This window comes from Synchiropus splendidus, chromosome 7 (genome assembly GCF_027744825.2).
Source record: "Synchiropus splendidus isolate RoL2022-P1 chromosome 7, RoL_Sspl_1.0, whole genome shotgun sequence".
Lineage (NCBI taxonomy): Eukaryota > Metazoa > Chordata > Actinopteri > Syngnathiformes > Callionymidae > Synchiropus > Synchiropus splendidus.
In genome coordinates, this window is record NC_071340.1 from 24623275 (window position 1) to 24639970 (window position 16696).

Below are 16696 nucleotides of genomic sequence, written 5' to 3' on the forward strand. Positions count from 1 at the left end.
AAACAATTACGGGTTTAAGTTGTTAGGGCAGCGACATTTAAGTAGAGCTGGCCGACTTGAACAGCTCTCTTTAGTCAAGTGTGTCAAAAGCACTCCAGGTGAGAGGGATTTGTCATGCGAAACTCGGGCGCTGACCTTTTCCCGCGGGTCACCCTGACACGAGGAGCGGAGCATGAAAACATTCTTACCATGTGGCGCAGAATTAAAGTTCTCGCACAGTTCTGACAAAAAATCGTGGGAAGTGCTGGGTCCATCTGGGCGGGACCGACTCTCTGGATGAACCCCGACAGCTGAGCATAGTGTCAGTAGTTTTATAAATATTTACTGCACTCAGAAGTGGGTCGTAACCAGTACTTGATTGTACTTCTGAAAGTATGCCTTATACCCAATTGTATTCACCCAGAAAATGTTTTGCTTTTTTCTCATTCATTGATCGACAATAGCCTTCTATATTTCTTTATTCTCTTATTTGTTTGACAAACTTTCATTTCTCATAATCGGAGCATGTATGCATCGTTTCAGCCAACCAAAACTCCAGGGGAAACATGAGGCAACCTCGCCCTGAATGCAGCTCAGTTTTAATAGTTTACAGTGGTGTTTACTCATGTACTCATTTTTTAAACGTCATTGGCATCAATTTACTTAAACTGCAACTCTAATGATTTATTACTTTTCCTTAAACAACTCAATGTGGTTCATTCTACATATTGGCATTTAAGGTAACAGTCCATTTACGTGAGTGCAGCGTATGACTCATCTATCCACCGATACAAGCGTCTCATAAAGGCTCATATTCACTTTCTGTCTGATGAATTCAGTGGTCTATATTGAGAATTAATGCGGACAAATGTCATGGTTTCCCTCAGCCAGGTGTTGTGTGGCGCGTCACTCCAAGAAATGACCAGGATTCATTGGACTGAGTGCAGCATGAGCTTGATGTGCATGACTCTTTTCAGGCCCATATGTGGACAATGGTATCATGTATACACTTCCCAACTGCTTCGTTCTGTTGTTTCCGGAGAGATGTGATCCGTCCCGATGCATGAGCAAATATAGACCCCACAAAGCTGCTTAGCAACTCAAGAATGCAGGTTATAATCCCTCTGTTGGGACAGAAATCCTCCCGCACGGTCTGAGATTCAGCCGGAAATTGATCCAAGCGTGAACGTGGTGAGACACGTCAGACAGTGAAGACACGTCAGTCAGGACACGTGCTGATAATTTACCATTTTTATTTAATATTTGAATATAAATCTCTGTCAAATCAAAATACCCAACTGATTGAGAAATCATACATATTTACAGGATATATAAAAGAAAGATCTGGTGAATCGGGGGGAAATTTTCTTGACAACTTTTACACACTCTCTGCAGCTGAGGCCATGGTTCTCTCCCGGCTGTTCGGATCTCCATCACAATATTCCTACCAATAGAAACGGAGCGTTTTGTGAAGCTAGAATTTCAAGAAGAGGGTGGTGAGTTTGTCTCGAGTGTGTCTGTCGAAGCCAGCTGCCGTCAGATGTGACACTTTGGTTACAGGATCGCGAGAAAGGTCGACATGAGGAAGATGTCGCATGACGGATGTTCCCTGGCACAGGGTGAACAGTAAGGCGGAAACAGAGCAAACACACACCTAGTACTGAACAAAACCTAAACTTCTTTTGGCAAAAAGAAAATGGCAAAAATCAGAGGGTGGCTCCATCTGCATCTCTGGACTCACATGTTCACACACGTGGACCCACAAGGCTGAAACACCAGTGATGGAAACAGATTTCACCCGTCGCACCCAGGAAGAGGAGAAGAGGTAGACGACCTTTTTAACAGTGTATTGCTGATATCTGGGTCGACAGAAACACCTTGGTTGTGCGTCGGGTCGTCTCTTCCGGAGACATTGGCAACAAACGTCATCGCGGTCCAAGATGCTAAGCGGATGTTAAACCCTCACATGCGACATTACAGGCTGAATAAGGCTTGACTGAGTCCATTATGGGATGGGAGCGTATGCGCAGGAGGAGGTGGAGGGGGTCAACTTCACACTGAACAACTCAGGCCACCCATACAAAGTTGTGTGCTCAGCTACATCGTGAACACAAGACTGAAAAAAGGCATCAATTTGAAGGTGACTGATAGGAACATGGGCAAAATGACATCATCAGGGTCATGAAAAACATTCCAGAATTGTAAATACATTTTGTTGAATGATTTAGATTGAAATTTGTGCAAGCAACTCAAAACACATTTGGGGGAGTCATGGCAGTTGAGTACACATGGTAACTGGTAGGACTCACATTCATTGGTTTCTACTCACTACGCTGTTCTCTCAGTGAAAGGTGTCGTGCACACACAAGCCGAGGGGCGGATCCCACCACCCCGCACCAGTGATGGACCCCAGTGAAGAGTCCAACAGAAGAAAACAAGACCCAGCCACCTATTTTAGCGCCCCCCCTGAGCTGACCCTCAGGTCTGAGCTGGCGCAGGGCTACAACATGGCGATGCTCTCCGGGGTACAGTTGAGGTGAGTGGACGTGCTGCTGCCGCCCGGCGACTTCAGGCCCTTGGTCGTGCTGCCCAGGGTGGAGCCTCGAGCTCTGGACCCCATCATGACCCCCGAGCCGTGGAGGTGGCTCTGCTGCAGGGCCGCCATGACGGTCTCGCTGGTGACGGTGCCAAACTCATAGGTGAAGGTGCCGTAAAAGACCAGGATGTCCACGGTGAACACCCACTCGCAGATGGCTGCCGCGTGCTGCAGCGTGAAGCTCTCGTGGATGAAGAAGATGCCGCATGGAAACAGGAGGTTAAGGAGCAACGGCAGATCAATCATGTCGGAAACTGGGGAAAAGCTCTCCAGGCTGAGACAACACAAGCTTCAACATGAATCAGCGTTTCTTCTTATGTATTATTAAGACTCCGAGTGAGTAAACAGTGACAGCAGAAGTATGACAGAGGCGTGGCACCCTGGAGCTGTGAAACCTCAGTCCACGGTTTTAATAGCAGTCCTTGACTCAGGAAGCTGATGGTGTTGCCTCAGATAAGCTCACAGGTTTAAATGTTGGTCGGTCATGTTTACGTAGGAGTTACCTCGCTGGTTGTGGATGAAAAAAATAAAAAACAAAACTGTTGAACGTCACTCATGAGAAAAGTTATTTGTGCATGGTAATTTTTGAAAAGATGAATAAATACTTTTGGCCAAAAAAAAAAAAAAAAAAAAATGTCCGACAGACGTCCGTAGACACCACCTTACATCACTTCCCTTGAATAAAACATGCCGTAACTTCCGGACTACAAGCTGCTACTTTTTTCTGGTGGTCTGAACCCTGTGTTTTATTCAGCGACACTGCTAATATATGGATTTTTCCAAGATAAAGAGCCAAAATATTGAGCCTCGTCACATGAAACCAATGACATCAGGCGTTTTTTTGACCTTACAGTGCTCAATATGCAGCGTTTTCACCCGGGTGTCCCCAGCTCCGCCCACTGAGCCGATCTCCTGGAGGAGTGGAGACGAGAAGCAGCAGCTGAGACCGGCTGTGGTGTGGGAACACACAATGAAAACGGCGCATTTTGAGCGCTTTAATGTCAATGAAAGATGAGAGGAGTTGATGATTCTATTTCAGACCCGCGGCTTGTAGACCTCCGCGGCTCATGGATGAACAACATCTATTTTCCTTCTTAAATTTAGTGGGTGGGGCTAATATTCCAGTGCGCTCTATAGTCTGGACATTAAGGTATTTATTTCGCACCCCTCCTGTTTAGTTGAAGCAGTATTGCCTTGAAGTTGTGTTCGACCTGCATATCAAATCAATAACACACAACCCAGCTGTGTTTGGAACGACAGAGGTCGCCTGAGGTCACACAGCTTTAGGTCCCCTGATTTCATTGTTTGATGTGGACCGGCACGTTTCCCGCAGAGACGTCAGGCGACATCAGAAAGGATACTGAGGACGAGAGACACCATGGCTCCCAGAGCCAGAGCCACGCGGAAATGTGCCATCCAGTAGTCCAGCGCTGTGACAGCCACGCGGTAGGTGAGCACGCACTGCAGACACACGAAGAGCAGCCCAGCAGGGAAGGCCACGCCCGCTCCCACGTAATGGAGAGACTTGGCATGATCCACCTGTCAGCCAGAGACATCCCATCAGAACTGACGGACAGAATTCGGCGCCAGTCAAGGCTGACTCAGCATTTTTGTCGTCAACATTTAGCTGGGTAATGGATTCATTTCACAAAGCATCTTGCGCAGAGTTAGTTGCTTTCTTTTTCATTATTTTATACATTCATGAATATACTTTGCACGACATGTAAGCAATCGTGGCACATAAAATAAAAGCCGCCATGCCATCATAATTATTATATTTTTAGATGTTAGAAATGTGGATCATATTGTGTTATTTATTCATATAAATAGAGCATTTACAACGCATGATAAAACCTTTACATTTAATTAATCAAATGACACAGCTCAGCAGATTAATTTGAAAAATGCGCAGCTTCGTGTCCTGTTACAGAGCGATTTACTCGAGAGCGAAACACTCCCAAAAAAACTGATCTCCAACAGACATGAAATGGTGAAGCTGTCACACGTTCAGACCAAATGATACTTTCTTAAAATTCAAATAAATACTATGGAAAAAAACCCATCCACATAACTCACGGTTCATGCTTCATCCCTGCTTCAGACTAGCATGTAAAGGCTGCGTGACTTGCAGGTCTCTCATCAGGAACACTCTGAATACATGACATTTACCTGAAAGTTGCCCACCATGACCAGACCCACAGCGTTGGTGCAGCCAGAAACCAGAGCGCTGGTGTTGACCCAGCAGCGGTGGCTGTGTTCTATCACCTGAGCGTAGCGTAGAAGACACACCATCACCACTGTGGGGACAGAAGCAAACACACGGTGACTTTCCTGGAACTACAGCATCTTCATTACTGAATATTGTCTGTTTTGTTGCACACAGCAATGAACGTCACAAACAAGAAATGAAATGAAGTCTAGTGCAGGCAGAGCTGGTATTTTTAGGTGGGCTCAGACTCAGGATCAAAAGCAAGATTAAGTCTCAATTTATAATTTATAAATATTATTTTCCGTCACTATTGTCTTTCTGTACATCCTAATTGTACCAACAAACATTCCAATTGTTTATAATGACAAACATTTTCCACATGTTCTTCATGATTTAAGAAGCAGGAATAGACATTCTTCCCATTGAAAATGGTTCAACTGCCGCAGTTTTTGGCGGCAGTATCTTTTTACAGCGTAATTTCACTTTAAACACGATTCTCCGGTCACCAAACACAGTAACAGATGTTTCACCAACATGAGCTCACTTCCGTTACACCGGCAAGTCTGCCTTCCCTCTTTTGCGAGCCAAAACAGGTGTTTTTTCAGCTGTTGATTCTTATTGGTCAGTCGATCACAACAGTACCAGCCTACACGCATTATGTTTTTTGTTTTTTTTGAAGACCGTTGGAAATGTATCTGTCAAAATGGATCAGAGGATTCTTGTCTTCACTTTGTCAAATTCGTGTTGGGAATTAACACATGAAGTCAAACTCCTGTAGATACAATGATCCAACATCTCCCTCTCGTTGATAGAATAAAAAGATGGGGAACAAATTCAGGTTTAGATTTCAATGGATACATGTCATGGTTTCCCTATTGTCTGCATTTATTTAAAGATTAGTCCAAACAAATGCATGAGACCATTAAGAAACACCTACTTCTTCAGCCAAGACAAAGGCATTTTAATGCCACATCCATGCAGATTCACCAGCATGATTAATCAGCATGTGGGAGTTAAACAATGGAAATGCAGAAAGCAGAGAAGGTGAGTAATGAATGAACAGCAGAGACAGGCAATTAGAAGAAAAGAGGACAGAAGAGCAGCGATAAAAGAAGACAGGATGGTGACGAGGAGGCTAAGGAGGGAGGCTACAGAGGAGGGAGCATCCAGGGGACAGGGGCAGTGGAGGGGTGGTGGTGGTGGGGGGCGGTGGCGGTGGAAGGGAAAACCGCATTCATTATTGATCAGAGAGCTCAGAACTATTTCCAGCTCCCCTCGTCCGTAGACACCACACGTCTTAGAGGACACATGGGCCATGGTGGGACTGTACAGACTCAATCTCATTTATCAGTGAGACGCAGCATCCTCGGGGGACACGAGATGGCCCCCAGAAAGATCAATGAAAGGATGCATTATGTTAACAAGCCTGCAGACAGAGCGGCACTTCCATGGAGGCCTCCGTTGTTCCTCTGAAAATCTTTGCTACTGCTCTTATCTCTCCATAAATACTTGTAAATGTATCGACTTTGGGTTGGTCACGCTTACGTCTAGAGATGAGACACACGACGTTCTAAATAACGGCGCCAAAGGATGACCATTTTTCAGCTTCTTCATTTCATTGAGTTCATGAACACTCTACTCTGTTGACATAAGTTAGAATTACTTTAACAGTAATTATTTTTACTTTTCTCTGCATTATGGTTCACTTCCTTAGGTACATTACATGTAATATAAACAACATTTTCGTTGTGCATTTTAGATTGAAGGGAAGGGAGGAGAGTGAAGAACAGATCTAATCATTCCTGACCCTTTATTCCCATTTATCCCTGAGGGGTTCGAGACTGTTCAGGAAATCACGGAATGGAACGCGGCCAATCAAGAAGCCATAAAGGAACATTACTGCACGGGGAAAGGTTTGGACTTTTACTCAGTTGGTGACGACAAAAACGCTAGTCATGAGTAAAAGTAAATCGCTCTCCACTCCGCAGCGGTCCGTCACTTCATATGCTCTTCAGTTCTGTGAGCAACAGACCTCAGTGATAATGAGATTTCTTTCTGGATTTTTCAGTTAAAATCACACCAAAAACCACCATAATCACGTCCACCGCTATGAAGCGTTACGTGTCATCCACTTGTTTCGATGTTTCCACTTTGTTTTGAAATGCTCACGTGAGATTTCATCTCAACAAAGACAGTATTTTTCTGAAGACATGATTTAAGCCGTGGTGGTGCGCCACCATTCTTTACATGCAGCGGAAACCCTGCCCTTTCCTGTCTTTAAATGTTGTGTGGTACTGTCCGTCATTTGTTTATCTTTAAAGCCTCTTCTCAAGAGTAGTCTTCAAGTTACAGTCACCTTGCTACTGGAGATATTCAGTATGATAAATTTTGCAGGAAAAACGCGACTTAGAGTCCGCCTATACATTTTTGTTTTTTTTTTCTATATCTTGATGCATTTTTGACTGGTGTGATTCATACATATAGCAACTTAATAGTCCCAAAAATATGGTAGTTAGAAGGTACTTGCCAATGGGAAAAATGAGACGCACAGATCCACTTGTGACAGTGGTGTCACAGTAAACAGCACAAGGGAGATATTTTTGAAAAGAAAATAAGGGAAAGCAGTGACCCATAAACGACTGTATTTCTTACAAAAGTATACAACCAAAGAGGAAAGGTAGATCACTATAAAAATCTGCCATAGGTACAGAGGAACTTTCCGTCACGACCGTGGTATACGATAAAAAGTCAAGCATGAAAGCATGTGAGAGGCGTGAGAGAGTAATAGCATTGTTCCACTATTCAAATGGGATCTCTGTTCTGGGCATCATGCTGCGAGTACTGCGCTAATTCCCCACAACTGTAAACATGCAGTTCCATTTACAGCACAATGTCGTGCACTCTCAGCAGGAAAGCAAATTAATGTATTTTTCTCCTATGGAAAACGCTTTCGTGTGTAGGTGGCCTTGCTGCCTAATTGCCATAAAATATGCATAGGTGCAGTTGACTCCAGCAGAAGCCTACTTACCCATGAAGGCTCCCACATTCCCGATCAGGCTGAACAAGCAGCTTTCTGGGGGGTACGACCCGCATTTACTGTGGGAGGAGGAAGATTCAGGGAGACCTATTCATTATCTCTTTCACACAAAGAGCAGCCATTTGTTAGAGATTTAACTGGCTCATTCTGATCAGGCACTAAGTGGAGGAGGGGGAGGAGACCTGATGAGGGGGATGTCCTGGACGGTGCAGCAGGTCTTAGGAAAGCCTGGTCGGGGCAGCTCCTCCGTGCATGTGATGTTGTATGTCCTGTTGCAATGACATAATCAGCTCCCAGAGTCAGGCTCCATCAAGATCTGTAGCTTTCATATAAAAAAAAAAAAAAAAAAAAAAAAAAATCACATTAAAGTGAACAGACACTCACCAGTTCTCCACAGGACAAACATGGTGATTCATTACAGCCATGGCGTACCTGCAGGGAGACAAATGGCAGGCGATAAAAAGCAGCACCAGGACAGAAAAATCAGACACGTTTTCACAACCTGACTGCTTGGAAATAAATTAAAAAAAACCTCATATCTTAAGAAGCCAGACCTCCAGAACGGAGAGCTGCGTGTTGGCTTCGGTTGGCGTGCGGCTATTTCGACATGTCTTGTGGAGAGATGATGCGTGAAACAACCAAAATGTCTGTGTTTACTTGAGGGCAAGCTCCACTGATACACCAATGATATAAGCAGTCAGAGCTCATTGCACGGCTCCAAACTGATACCGCTGGAGTCCACTGGAGGACTGGAAACATTATTTGGACTATAAATTTGCAATAACTAAATCTGTACATTTGAAATCACAGGTTTTCTAAAAAATATATATTTTCCAAAAATCCAATTCCATTATTTCTCTTTACATAAATCTGAACACCACTAAACCCAACACTCATCAAATGTGGGACACAATAAGTCTTTGATCGAATTATTAAATACAAAACTAACAATTATTTCTTGTCTTATTAAAAACGCCATGATTTCAGCCTATACATTTGTTTTTAATCACTCTTTAATTTGATGTCTAAAAACAATGTGTTTTTAGGCTCAAATAACTAAATATTGCACAAAATATTTATTTATATTCTTAATATCATATTCTTAACAACTGTGAAAACGTAATCAATTTCTTGGACAAATATCTGAGAAGCCATGGATAATAAAGCCTTTAAATGAAGACCTTTAGGATATAACATGTTTTCTATTTCTATTCATACAAAAAAAGTGGGATTATTTTCCTCACTTTTCTGCTGTTTATTGTGGCAAAGGTGAGTGTCTTGCTTCTTCCACTCCTCTACACAGTATGACAGGATGCTATTCAACGTGCACACGTGTTTCAGGGACTCACACTATCCATATTCCAGTGATGGAGAAGGCAGACAAGCTGACAGGCAGGACGATCCAGGCAGTCATTGGGCTGGCAGTGGGCTGGCTCTGGTCCAAGCATGGGGTGAGAGGGGAGCTTCAGGCGGGAGAGGTGACACGACAGGAGGGAGCAGATGGGGAATGGGCAGGGGTGCGGGATCACCGACACACAGGGAAACACACAGGGAGGGGGAGGGGGGCATGAGAGGACAAAAGGGGGAATGGCACAGATCTGCTCCAGGAGCCTTGCGACCAGCCGCAACCTGAGAGGGAAAAGTGAGCAGAACTATGAGTCCAAAAAGATTCACACTCTGGTGAGGTTTTTGTTTTCTTCATCAGATGACACATTCTACTTTAATGTGAGTCACAGCTTTACAGAGATTGTCATCAGCTTGTGTAGACTCTGAATGACAATAAACCATAAACAAGACCCGGCACACCCACAGATCCCATTGGTCTAAACACATCAACATGACAATGCAGCTGCTGTGGTGTCGCGTTACAGGATGGAACAAGTCCTACAACGTCCATCTTCAGCAACAGCAGGTTCAATTCATTCCGTCACCTTATATTCACACTGACTCAAATCTTCCTGCAGGATCCATCACCAACTCTGAGCAGCCCCTACAGGTGAAGTTGGTCCAGGAGTTTGGGGAATGAGGATGTTTTTACTGCCAAAAAGCTCGAGTCAACACGTTTTTTTAACAATAAAATAGACAAAGCACCAGAAAAAAAACATGCATTCTAGTAGTGCACCAAGAAAATCCTACGTGATACAAGACAATAACGTTGGTGAAGGAGAAACTAAAGCAAGATGACACTCAATCCAAAACAAAATAACATTTAAGATATCACCCAATGAAAATCCAGTGTCTCACTCACACTTTGATCTTGAGATGACCAAGCTAAATCATGCGAGATCATCTCACGACACTTAAAACCCTGTACATCCAAAAGGAAGGGGGACAATCTATCTACGCAGCACAATTTCGATCACCAAACACAGCGTACAGTGGAATTGATCATCGAGCAAACACAAAGCCTCCGATGAGAAGAGGCAAAGCTTAAACTGCATGAATCCATTGTTTGCCACAATGGAACCGATGGCAAATCTGATTATAGTTTACTCAAGAAGAATATGACAGATCCTATACAGACATCCCTTGGGAAATTTCTTCATAACGCAAGAGGATTTTATTGGTTAAATGTTAAAAACACCTAGGAAATTCAACTTTAACTTTGCTCTGAACAGATGAAATTACTACTCTCCACTCAAAGACTCGTCAAATAAGATAATTAAGAGTCAGCATCCAGCTCCCGGTTGTTTGTCTATCCTGGCGTGTGTGTATATATAGATGCAGGCCAGTCGTAAATATAGACGAGCATCAAAACTGATGGGAAGGACATTTCTCTGCAGCTTGAGAACAAATGTACTTGTGGTTGTTGCTGCTACAGCTTACATCGGCACAATATGGCGAGTGGGCACTAACAAAGACGTCAACAGATTCTTTGAAACAAGCGGCTGGCTGTTACACACTGGGACTGTATAATAACCGCGTCACACATAAAAGGTCTGCCAAGGATACAATATCCCACTTTGAGAGCAGGAAGGTGGTGGTAGTGTGACACACGATATGAATCAGTTTACACTTCCACTGTCATTGTGTTGCCCCCCACTCGAGGTGGATCACTGGAATAAGTCACCCTGAATGAAAGAGTCGTGTCGCATCAGTCAGACAACAAAAAGTAACCTAAATTATGTGGATTCCACCTTTTGTCAATTTGTGCGGTGAACTTTCATTTGTCTCACTGCCGTTCCAGGATATTAGGTTGTTTGAAATCCAAATTTGTTCATTGATCTGGTGGAAGTCATGTTAATCTGTTGTCCCTCATCGGACCAACATAGTCAGCCATAGCTCTTAGCTATTTGGATTGATCTCTGCCACATGAATGATGTGAAATCCAGCTTCACTGTACTGTACAAGCAGCAAATCTGTCTGAGGTCAGCGTCTGAGTGAGTGTTAAATAGAATATTACTGCTTCCTAGTATCATAAACTGTAAAGGTGGTGAAAAACCACTGCGTTTTCTCAGTCGAGAGTACGGTCTACTGCCTGCTCAGACTATACGAGAACGTGCAACCAGAGTTTTTTCAAGAGTTCGGAGTATGAAAAAGCATTGTTTTCAGTGGCAAATTCCCTTTTTTGTGTATAAACGAAAGGCAAAAACGAAGGAATATTTCCGAGCTCATGGTCACGCCACATCAACCAGACCGTGAAGAAGGCCAGGCGGTGTCTCTTCTTCCTCCGTCGCCTCAGAGACTCCCTGTCAAGGTGCTCAGGAACTTCTACATCTGCACTATTGAAAGCACCTCGACTGGGAGCATCACCACCTGGATGGGTAGTTGCACTAAACAGGACTTATTGGATCTGAAGAGTAGTCCACTCGGCTGAGAGGACTATAAGAACAGCACTTCCAGACCTGCAGGACACCTACACCAAACGATGCAGATGAAGAGCTCAGAGAATCTTCGATCAGCCCCACCACCCTGGACTTTCTCTTTTCTCCCCGTTACCATCAGGAGGACCAACACTGAGAGGATGAGAAGAAGCTTCTTCCCTCAGGCCATCCAGCTACTCAACGAAGTCGGATAACCTGGTGTCATACTGTCACTTTACACATTTTTATTTATGCACTATGCACTTATGACTTTATTTTGACTTTGCACTGTTGTTTCATACTGCTGTTTCTATAATTCATTATTGTTATCATAGTATGCATCCCGTGTGCACACTTCTTTTTCTTTTATTGGATGCAGAGACACAAAGAATTTCACCATGCGTTGCACCGCGTATAACTGTATGTGTGACAAGTAAACCTCTTGAATCCTAGTCTAAACATGGCCTGACACGTCTTATTTTGCCTGCTCACCATGATCTCGGATCGAATCTCCACGCTGTCTTCCCTCAGTAGAAATTCCAAATGGGAGAGTGGTGTTGTACCATTCGCAAAACTATACACGATTGGTCAATTCAGTGCTACGAAACCCTGCAGATGGCTGTTTTGGGGTCGTGATAAAAACGCTCAAGCCGCACCTGGACCCTTCGCAGATGACGTGGACATTGTCTTAGAAGCTGAGCGACTGGTCGAGCAGCACTGATGAATTTAAGGACATTTACAGACAGGTGCGTCGCCAGAGGGGAACAGCTGATATACGTCGCCATCCGAAAACGAAGGAAAATCAGTGCTGTCTGTACACAGTCTGAGAAAGTTTACCAACATATTGAACTATGAGACGCCATTTTTTCCGGACAGTTTTGCTACTGTAACGCTCGCTTCACTGCGATCCCGGTGCGAGTTGACAGAAAACCAACAATATGTCCTCACCATTGAGGTGGAAAGGCGAGGAGATGTAAAAGCAAGTTTGGAATTTAAAGATGACAGCGCTTCACAAAGCTGGAAAACGCTTTTCGTATTTACCTCAGCTCAATATTAAAGTAGAAACACCGGTACTGAGTGAGAATTGAGAGACTTCGCCCTGCGATACCCCAAAACGCCCCCATAAGTCTTTCATTCAAGTCAAATATCACAGTGCTCTGGAATAAAATACCGCACTAACACGGCGGAAAATAGTGAAGCAAGTGGCAGTAGATGCCTGGGATGTGGTTCACGGGACGAGATCAAGGCGGAGCATCAGCACCACATCCAAAGCCGAGTCCCGGCTACTGTTAGCCTCGTTAGCGGCTGCTGCTAGCTTGCGCTCCCTCAGTTCTCTTCGCTTGACACTTCCCGCTTCTCGGTTTCCGCCGACCCAAGTGAGAAGCAATCAAATACACCCACCGAGAAAAACGAAGGTAGCATCACAACATATCTATTCGGTCGGCAACGGTTAGTTTGTACGTACCTTCAACTTGCAGAACCCGCCACAGACCTCAACAACCTTGGTTTCCCTAAAAAAAAAACAGCGTTTTCTTGGCAGATGATGCTCTCCTTAAATAACTTCCGCCCTGTTCGTTTCAAAATAAGACAACGACGATCGCGGTACGGAGATGAACTTCTCCAGATTCGTACAGTGTAAAGTAGCATTTGAAAACAACAAAAGTCTCGAAAAATATGGGACTGGAAATACCCAAACTGCCGTTATATTAGGGCAATTTAACAACGACTATTTTTTTTTTATATTAAATGCTTCTTTCACACTCATCCATGATGAGTGTTTGGTCATCATCTGCAATGTCTTTCGTGTCGAAAGTGTGTCGAAATCCCGTTTCAATAGATGCTCTTATTTTATCTTCTCTGACCGCGACGCAGCTCGAAATCGCTAACTTGACTATAGATCGGGTCGTCAGAGGGCGCCATCTGTATCTGAACTTGCAGAAGCGAGGTTCTGCTGTGCGCGCGGCAGTGGCTCCGCTCCCGACTGTTCCAGCCGTTCAGTCTCACACTTCGGTATAACTTCGCTCTAAAGCGACTCCTGGTTCCATTAACAGTTCAGAACACACGGGTCAGACCACAAGCTTCGTCCACAATTGCAGGATCAGCAGACATCAGGAGAAAGTTCCACCAAAAAACCTTGTTTATTCTCCACATTTGGTAGAAATACAAAGCATTACATGATAACATCTTTGTACAGTCTGAAGAAGTCATTCTTTATAGGTACAATTGTATTAAAAACACAGTCCGTCAGAGCCACTTATTCGTGCTCTCATCACTGAATCGGTCACATGTTTCTCAAGTAAAAAGGTAGAATCATCATGTATGATCTGATCATGTATACATGGATCCATGCAGGTCCTCCAGCCTGTGCTCCCGCTGTCTTCTTCTCTCCTACAGAATCATTGGAACACGTCAAATGCAGCAACCATTAAAAGCACACACAACATCACTCACCTTGTCTTTCTTGAACTCCTCGTAATCAGGATTATCGGTGGGTAGCTCAAGTCTACAAAGGGGGCAGGAGTTGGTCTGGATTATAAACCAAAAAAAAAGGGTTAGCTGGACATCGCATCAAAACAAACATACAGGATGGAGGTGCTTGGTTTTACTTTGCCCAGCCAAGGCAGAATACATCCAGAGTGGAAAAGATGTTTGCAGGGCATTTCCCGGACTGTCTCCTGCTCCTCAAACTCCAGCAGACACACGGGACACTTCGCGCCTTTGTCTGCCAAAATGAGCATTTCAGGGAATAAGAGGCGTCTTCAACAACAGTTTTCTTTTTGCTGAATATGGCTTTTAAACACCAGCAAAAGTTCCTAACAATGCAAGAGGATAGAAGAAAGACAGAGTTGCCATTTATCCTGATAGGTTGGTTAATGAATTGAAGGCAGTTTAACAACTTAACACTCAAAGAGAGTGGACAAAAGGTCGTCTATTAAAGATATGTTAAGTGATGAAGCGGCAGACTGTAGCACAGAGGGGGAAATTACATTCCCTCATTACGTATGTGACTGTTGTAAGAGGCTGTCAAGCCAAAAGAAAAAAGGGGATGACGACAAGGAACCACAATAGAAATGGATGATAAAATAGTTAGCTTGACGGTCACTTTTACTTTGACCTCATGAGGGCCGCTCAAACCCAGTCATGTCCTGAGAGTTGGATTTTGTCTCGGGATATTTCATGGTACTAACCTAAAAACACCACTGAATATGACCTTTGAAGAACTATGATGTAACTCAAAAAAAGGACTGGAGGATGGAGCTTTATTTGAGTGTGTAATCTTGTGACACTGGTTCCATGCTTTTTTTTTTTACAAAAAAATATGCACAAGCTCTGCTGAGAACTTAAGGAAGTGGCTTGTTTTATTCTCTCAAAAGTGCGGTTATTAAATAAAGCTGATGATGATGATCGCTCTTGGTAGGTGGCATTGCCCTCAGAGGTGAGAGGATGGACATTGCGCTGAATTCATTCACGTTTAATGGCTTTAGTATTCAGATCATGGACACACTCCTCTCAAATTCATATACTGACGTTGTCATTATAACCGGCAGCGAGTGTAACTTTTGTTCAGCAAGCTTCTACATTCTTGACTCAGACGTGAGCAAGAGACAGAAGGATTTGCGAAGAATCTTATGAGTCTTGCGTCACACAGATGCCACCATGTGATGCTATGGTGGTTACATCATAAACACCGGATGTTGTTCACAAGATGCACTTTGAAATTAAATTAACACAGAACACAGAACACCAAATTGTAAACTCAAAAACAGAATCATACAGGACAAACATTTCCGACGGTTTCCTCTAGGTTAAAAAACTCATTTCAAAACCAGGCCCTACACAAGAGCAGTGGAGAAGCAACCTCACCTGCTTGTTCCGCAGAGATCACAAGCACCGGCAGAGTCTGAACAGCAGTTTTAGCAGCTGGAGGTGGCAGACGCTGGTCCCAGTCTGTCAGGTCAAACCCAGAGTCCAACAAGTCCAGGCCCTGCATGAGAGATCTGGACACACACACACACACACACGCAGAACAGCAGTGTAAGAGCAACAGAACAGAAGACAAGCGGGCAACAGGCTTCTCACCTGGCTAGTTCCAGCAGTGCATTCTGACGGTACTGCTCCTCTGGGTTGGTGGGTTCACAGTTATGTTCATCGAAGTAGGACGCCATACTGATCCAGCTGGTCTTCAAGTGTTTGCACTCAGAGCAAACCTGGGTCATACACATGTGCATCCAACTTTAGCAGATGACAGCGTTGAATGTTGCCATGACAGTGTCACGACCCGAAGATCTCAATAAGTTTTTACCACCCACTTTGGGTAAAACACAATTAAAGACTATTGGAATTTCACTGAAATAATTACAATTATTTTTATTATTAGATCTCAGCTGGGTTGAAAATAGTTTTATTTGCAGGTGAAACAGGTGAATGTAAAAGACGTTTTAAGTTAAACGTACGTGTTTCGAATCGTTTTAACATTTTAACGACTTGACTCCACATCTCACAATCATTTGAATAACGCTCTGCTATATTATGGACAAGACAAGAGTTTTCCGTGTTTCCGGGAGCAGCGAAAAACTCAAATGTCAATTCATCCAAAGAGAATTCTAATTAGTAGGTTATTTGAATCCTGAACTCACCCCAGTCTCCGGTTAGCAACAATAAACACGAGTCATACTTCCGGGTGTGAGTGTTGCTCACGTGCTACGGACGCTAACCAATCACAGCATCGAGACCGAGCAACGTAGCGCGCAGGAGCAGCCCCTGGAAATCCTACGTCATGGGTCATTCCCACAGAACACGCACGTTAACAACGTTAACAGCCAGTTACAGGCGACCAAGGGCCGCAACTGTATTCCATTTATTTATTTATTTATTTTTATTGCGTGCAGTTATTGTTGTCTTTAAACAATTGAGTTTGTTCACCACCTCTACCTTGCTCCAATGAGATGTTTATCAATAGTTATCCTTTCTATACATTGTATTCAACTTGAATATCTTTTGGTTGTGTTGCAAAAAATATTATCAAAAGGGCAGAGCTAGTAAGAATATTAAGAATCAGAAGGTAAAATAAT

At 43.7% G+C, this 16696-nt stretch overlaps 2 protein-coding genes across 2 annotated transcripts; both read right to left on the reverse strand.

The window, feature by feature from the left end:
- Nucleotides 1-1221: 1221 nt before the first annotated feature.
- On the reverse strand, nucleotides 1222-13181 carry LOC128763048 (transmembrane protein 150A-like). Its single transcript, XM_053871779.1, has 8 exons — nucleotides 13090-13181; nucleotides 9171-9450; nucleotides 8206-8253; nucleotides 8004-8090; nucleotides 7813-7880; nucleotides 4745-4872; nucleotides 3936-4114; nucleotides 1222-2780 (listed from the first exon to the last, which is right to left on the reverse strand). Exons 2-8 carry the CDS (start codon nucleotides 9233-9235, stop codon nucleotides 2480-2482), a joined length of 876 nt encoding a protein of 291 aa, XP_053727754.1. The 5' UTR covers nucleotides 9236-9450; nucleotides 13090-13181; the 3' UTR covers nucleotides 1222-2479.
- A 572-nt stretch (nucleotides 13182-13753) lies between these two features.
- rnf181 (ring finger protein 181) lies at nucleotides 13754-16343 on the reverse strand. Its single transcript, XM_053871298.1, has 6 exons — nucleotides 16262-16343; nucleotides 15705-15832; nucleotides 15489-15622; nucleotides 14231-14346; nucleotides 14076-14150; nucleotides 13754-14012 (listed from the first exon to the last, which is right to left on the reverse strand). The coding sequence occupies exons 2-6, from the start codon at nucleotides 15788-15790 to the stop codon at nucleotides 13953-13955; spliced, it is 471 nt and encodes a 156-aa protein (XP_053727273.1). The 5' UTR covers nucleotides 15791-15832; nucleotides 16262-16343; the 3' UTR covers nucleotides 13754-13952.
- Between the last annotated feature and the right edge of the window lie 353 nt (nucleotides 16344-16696).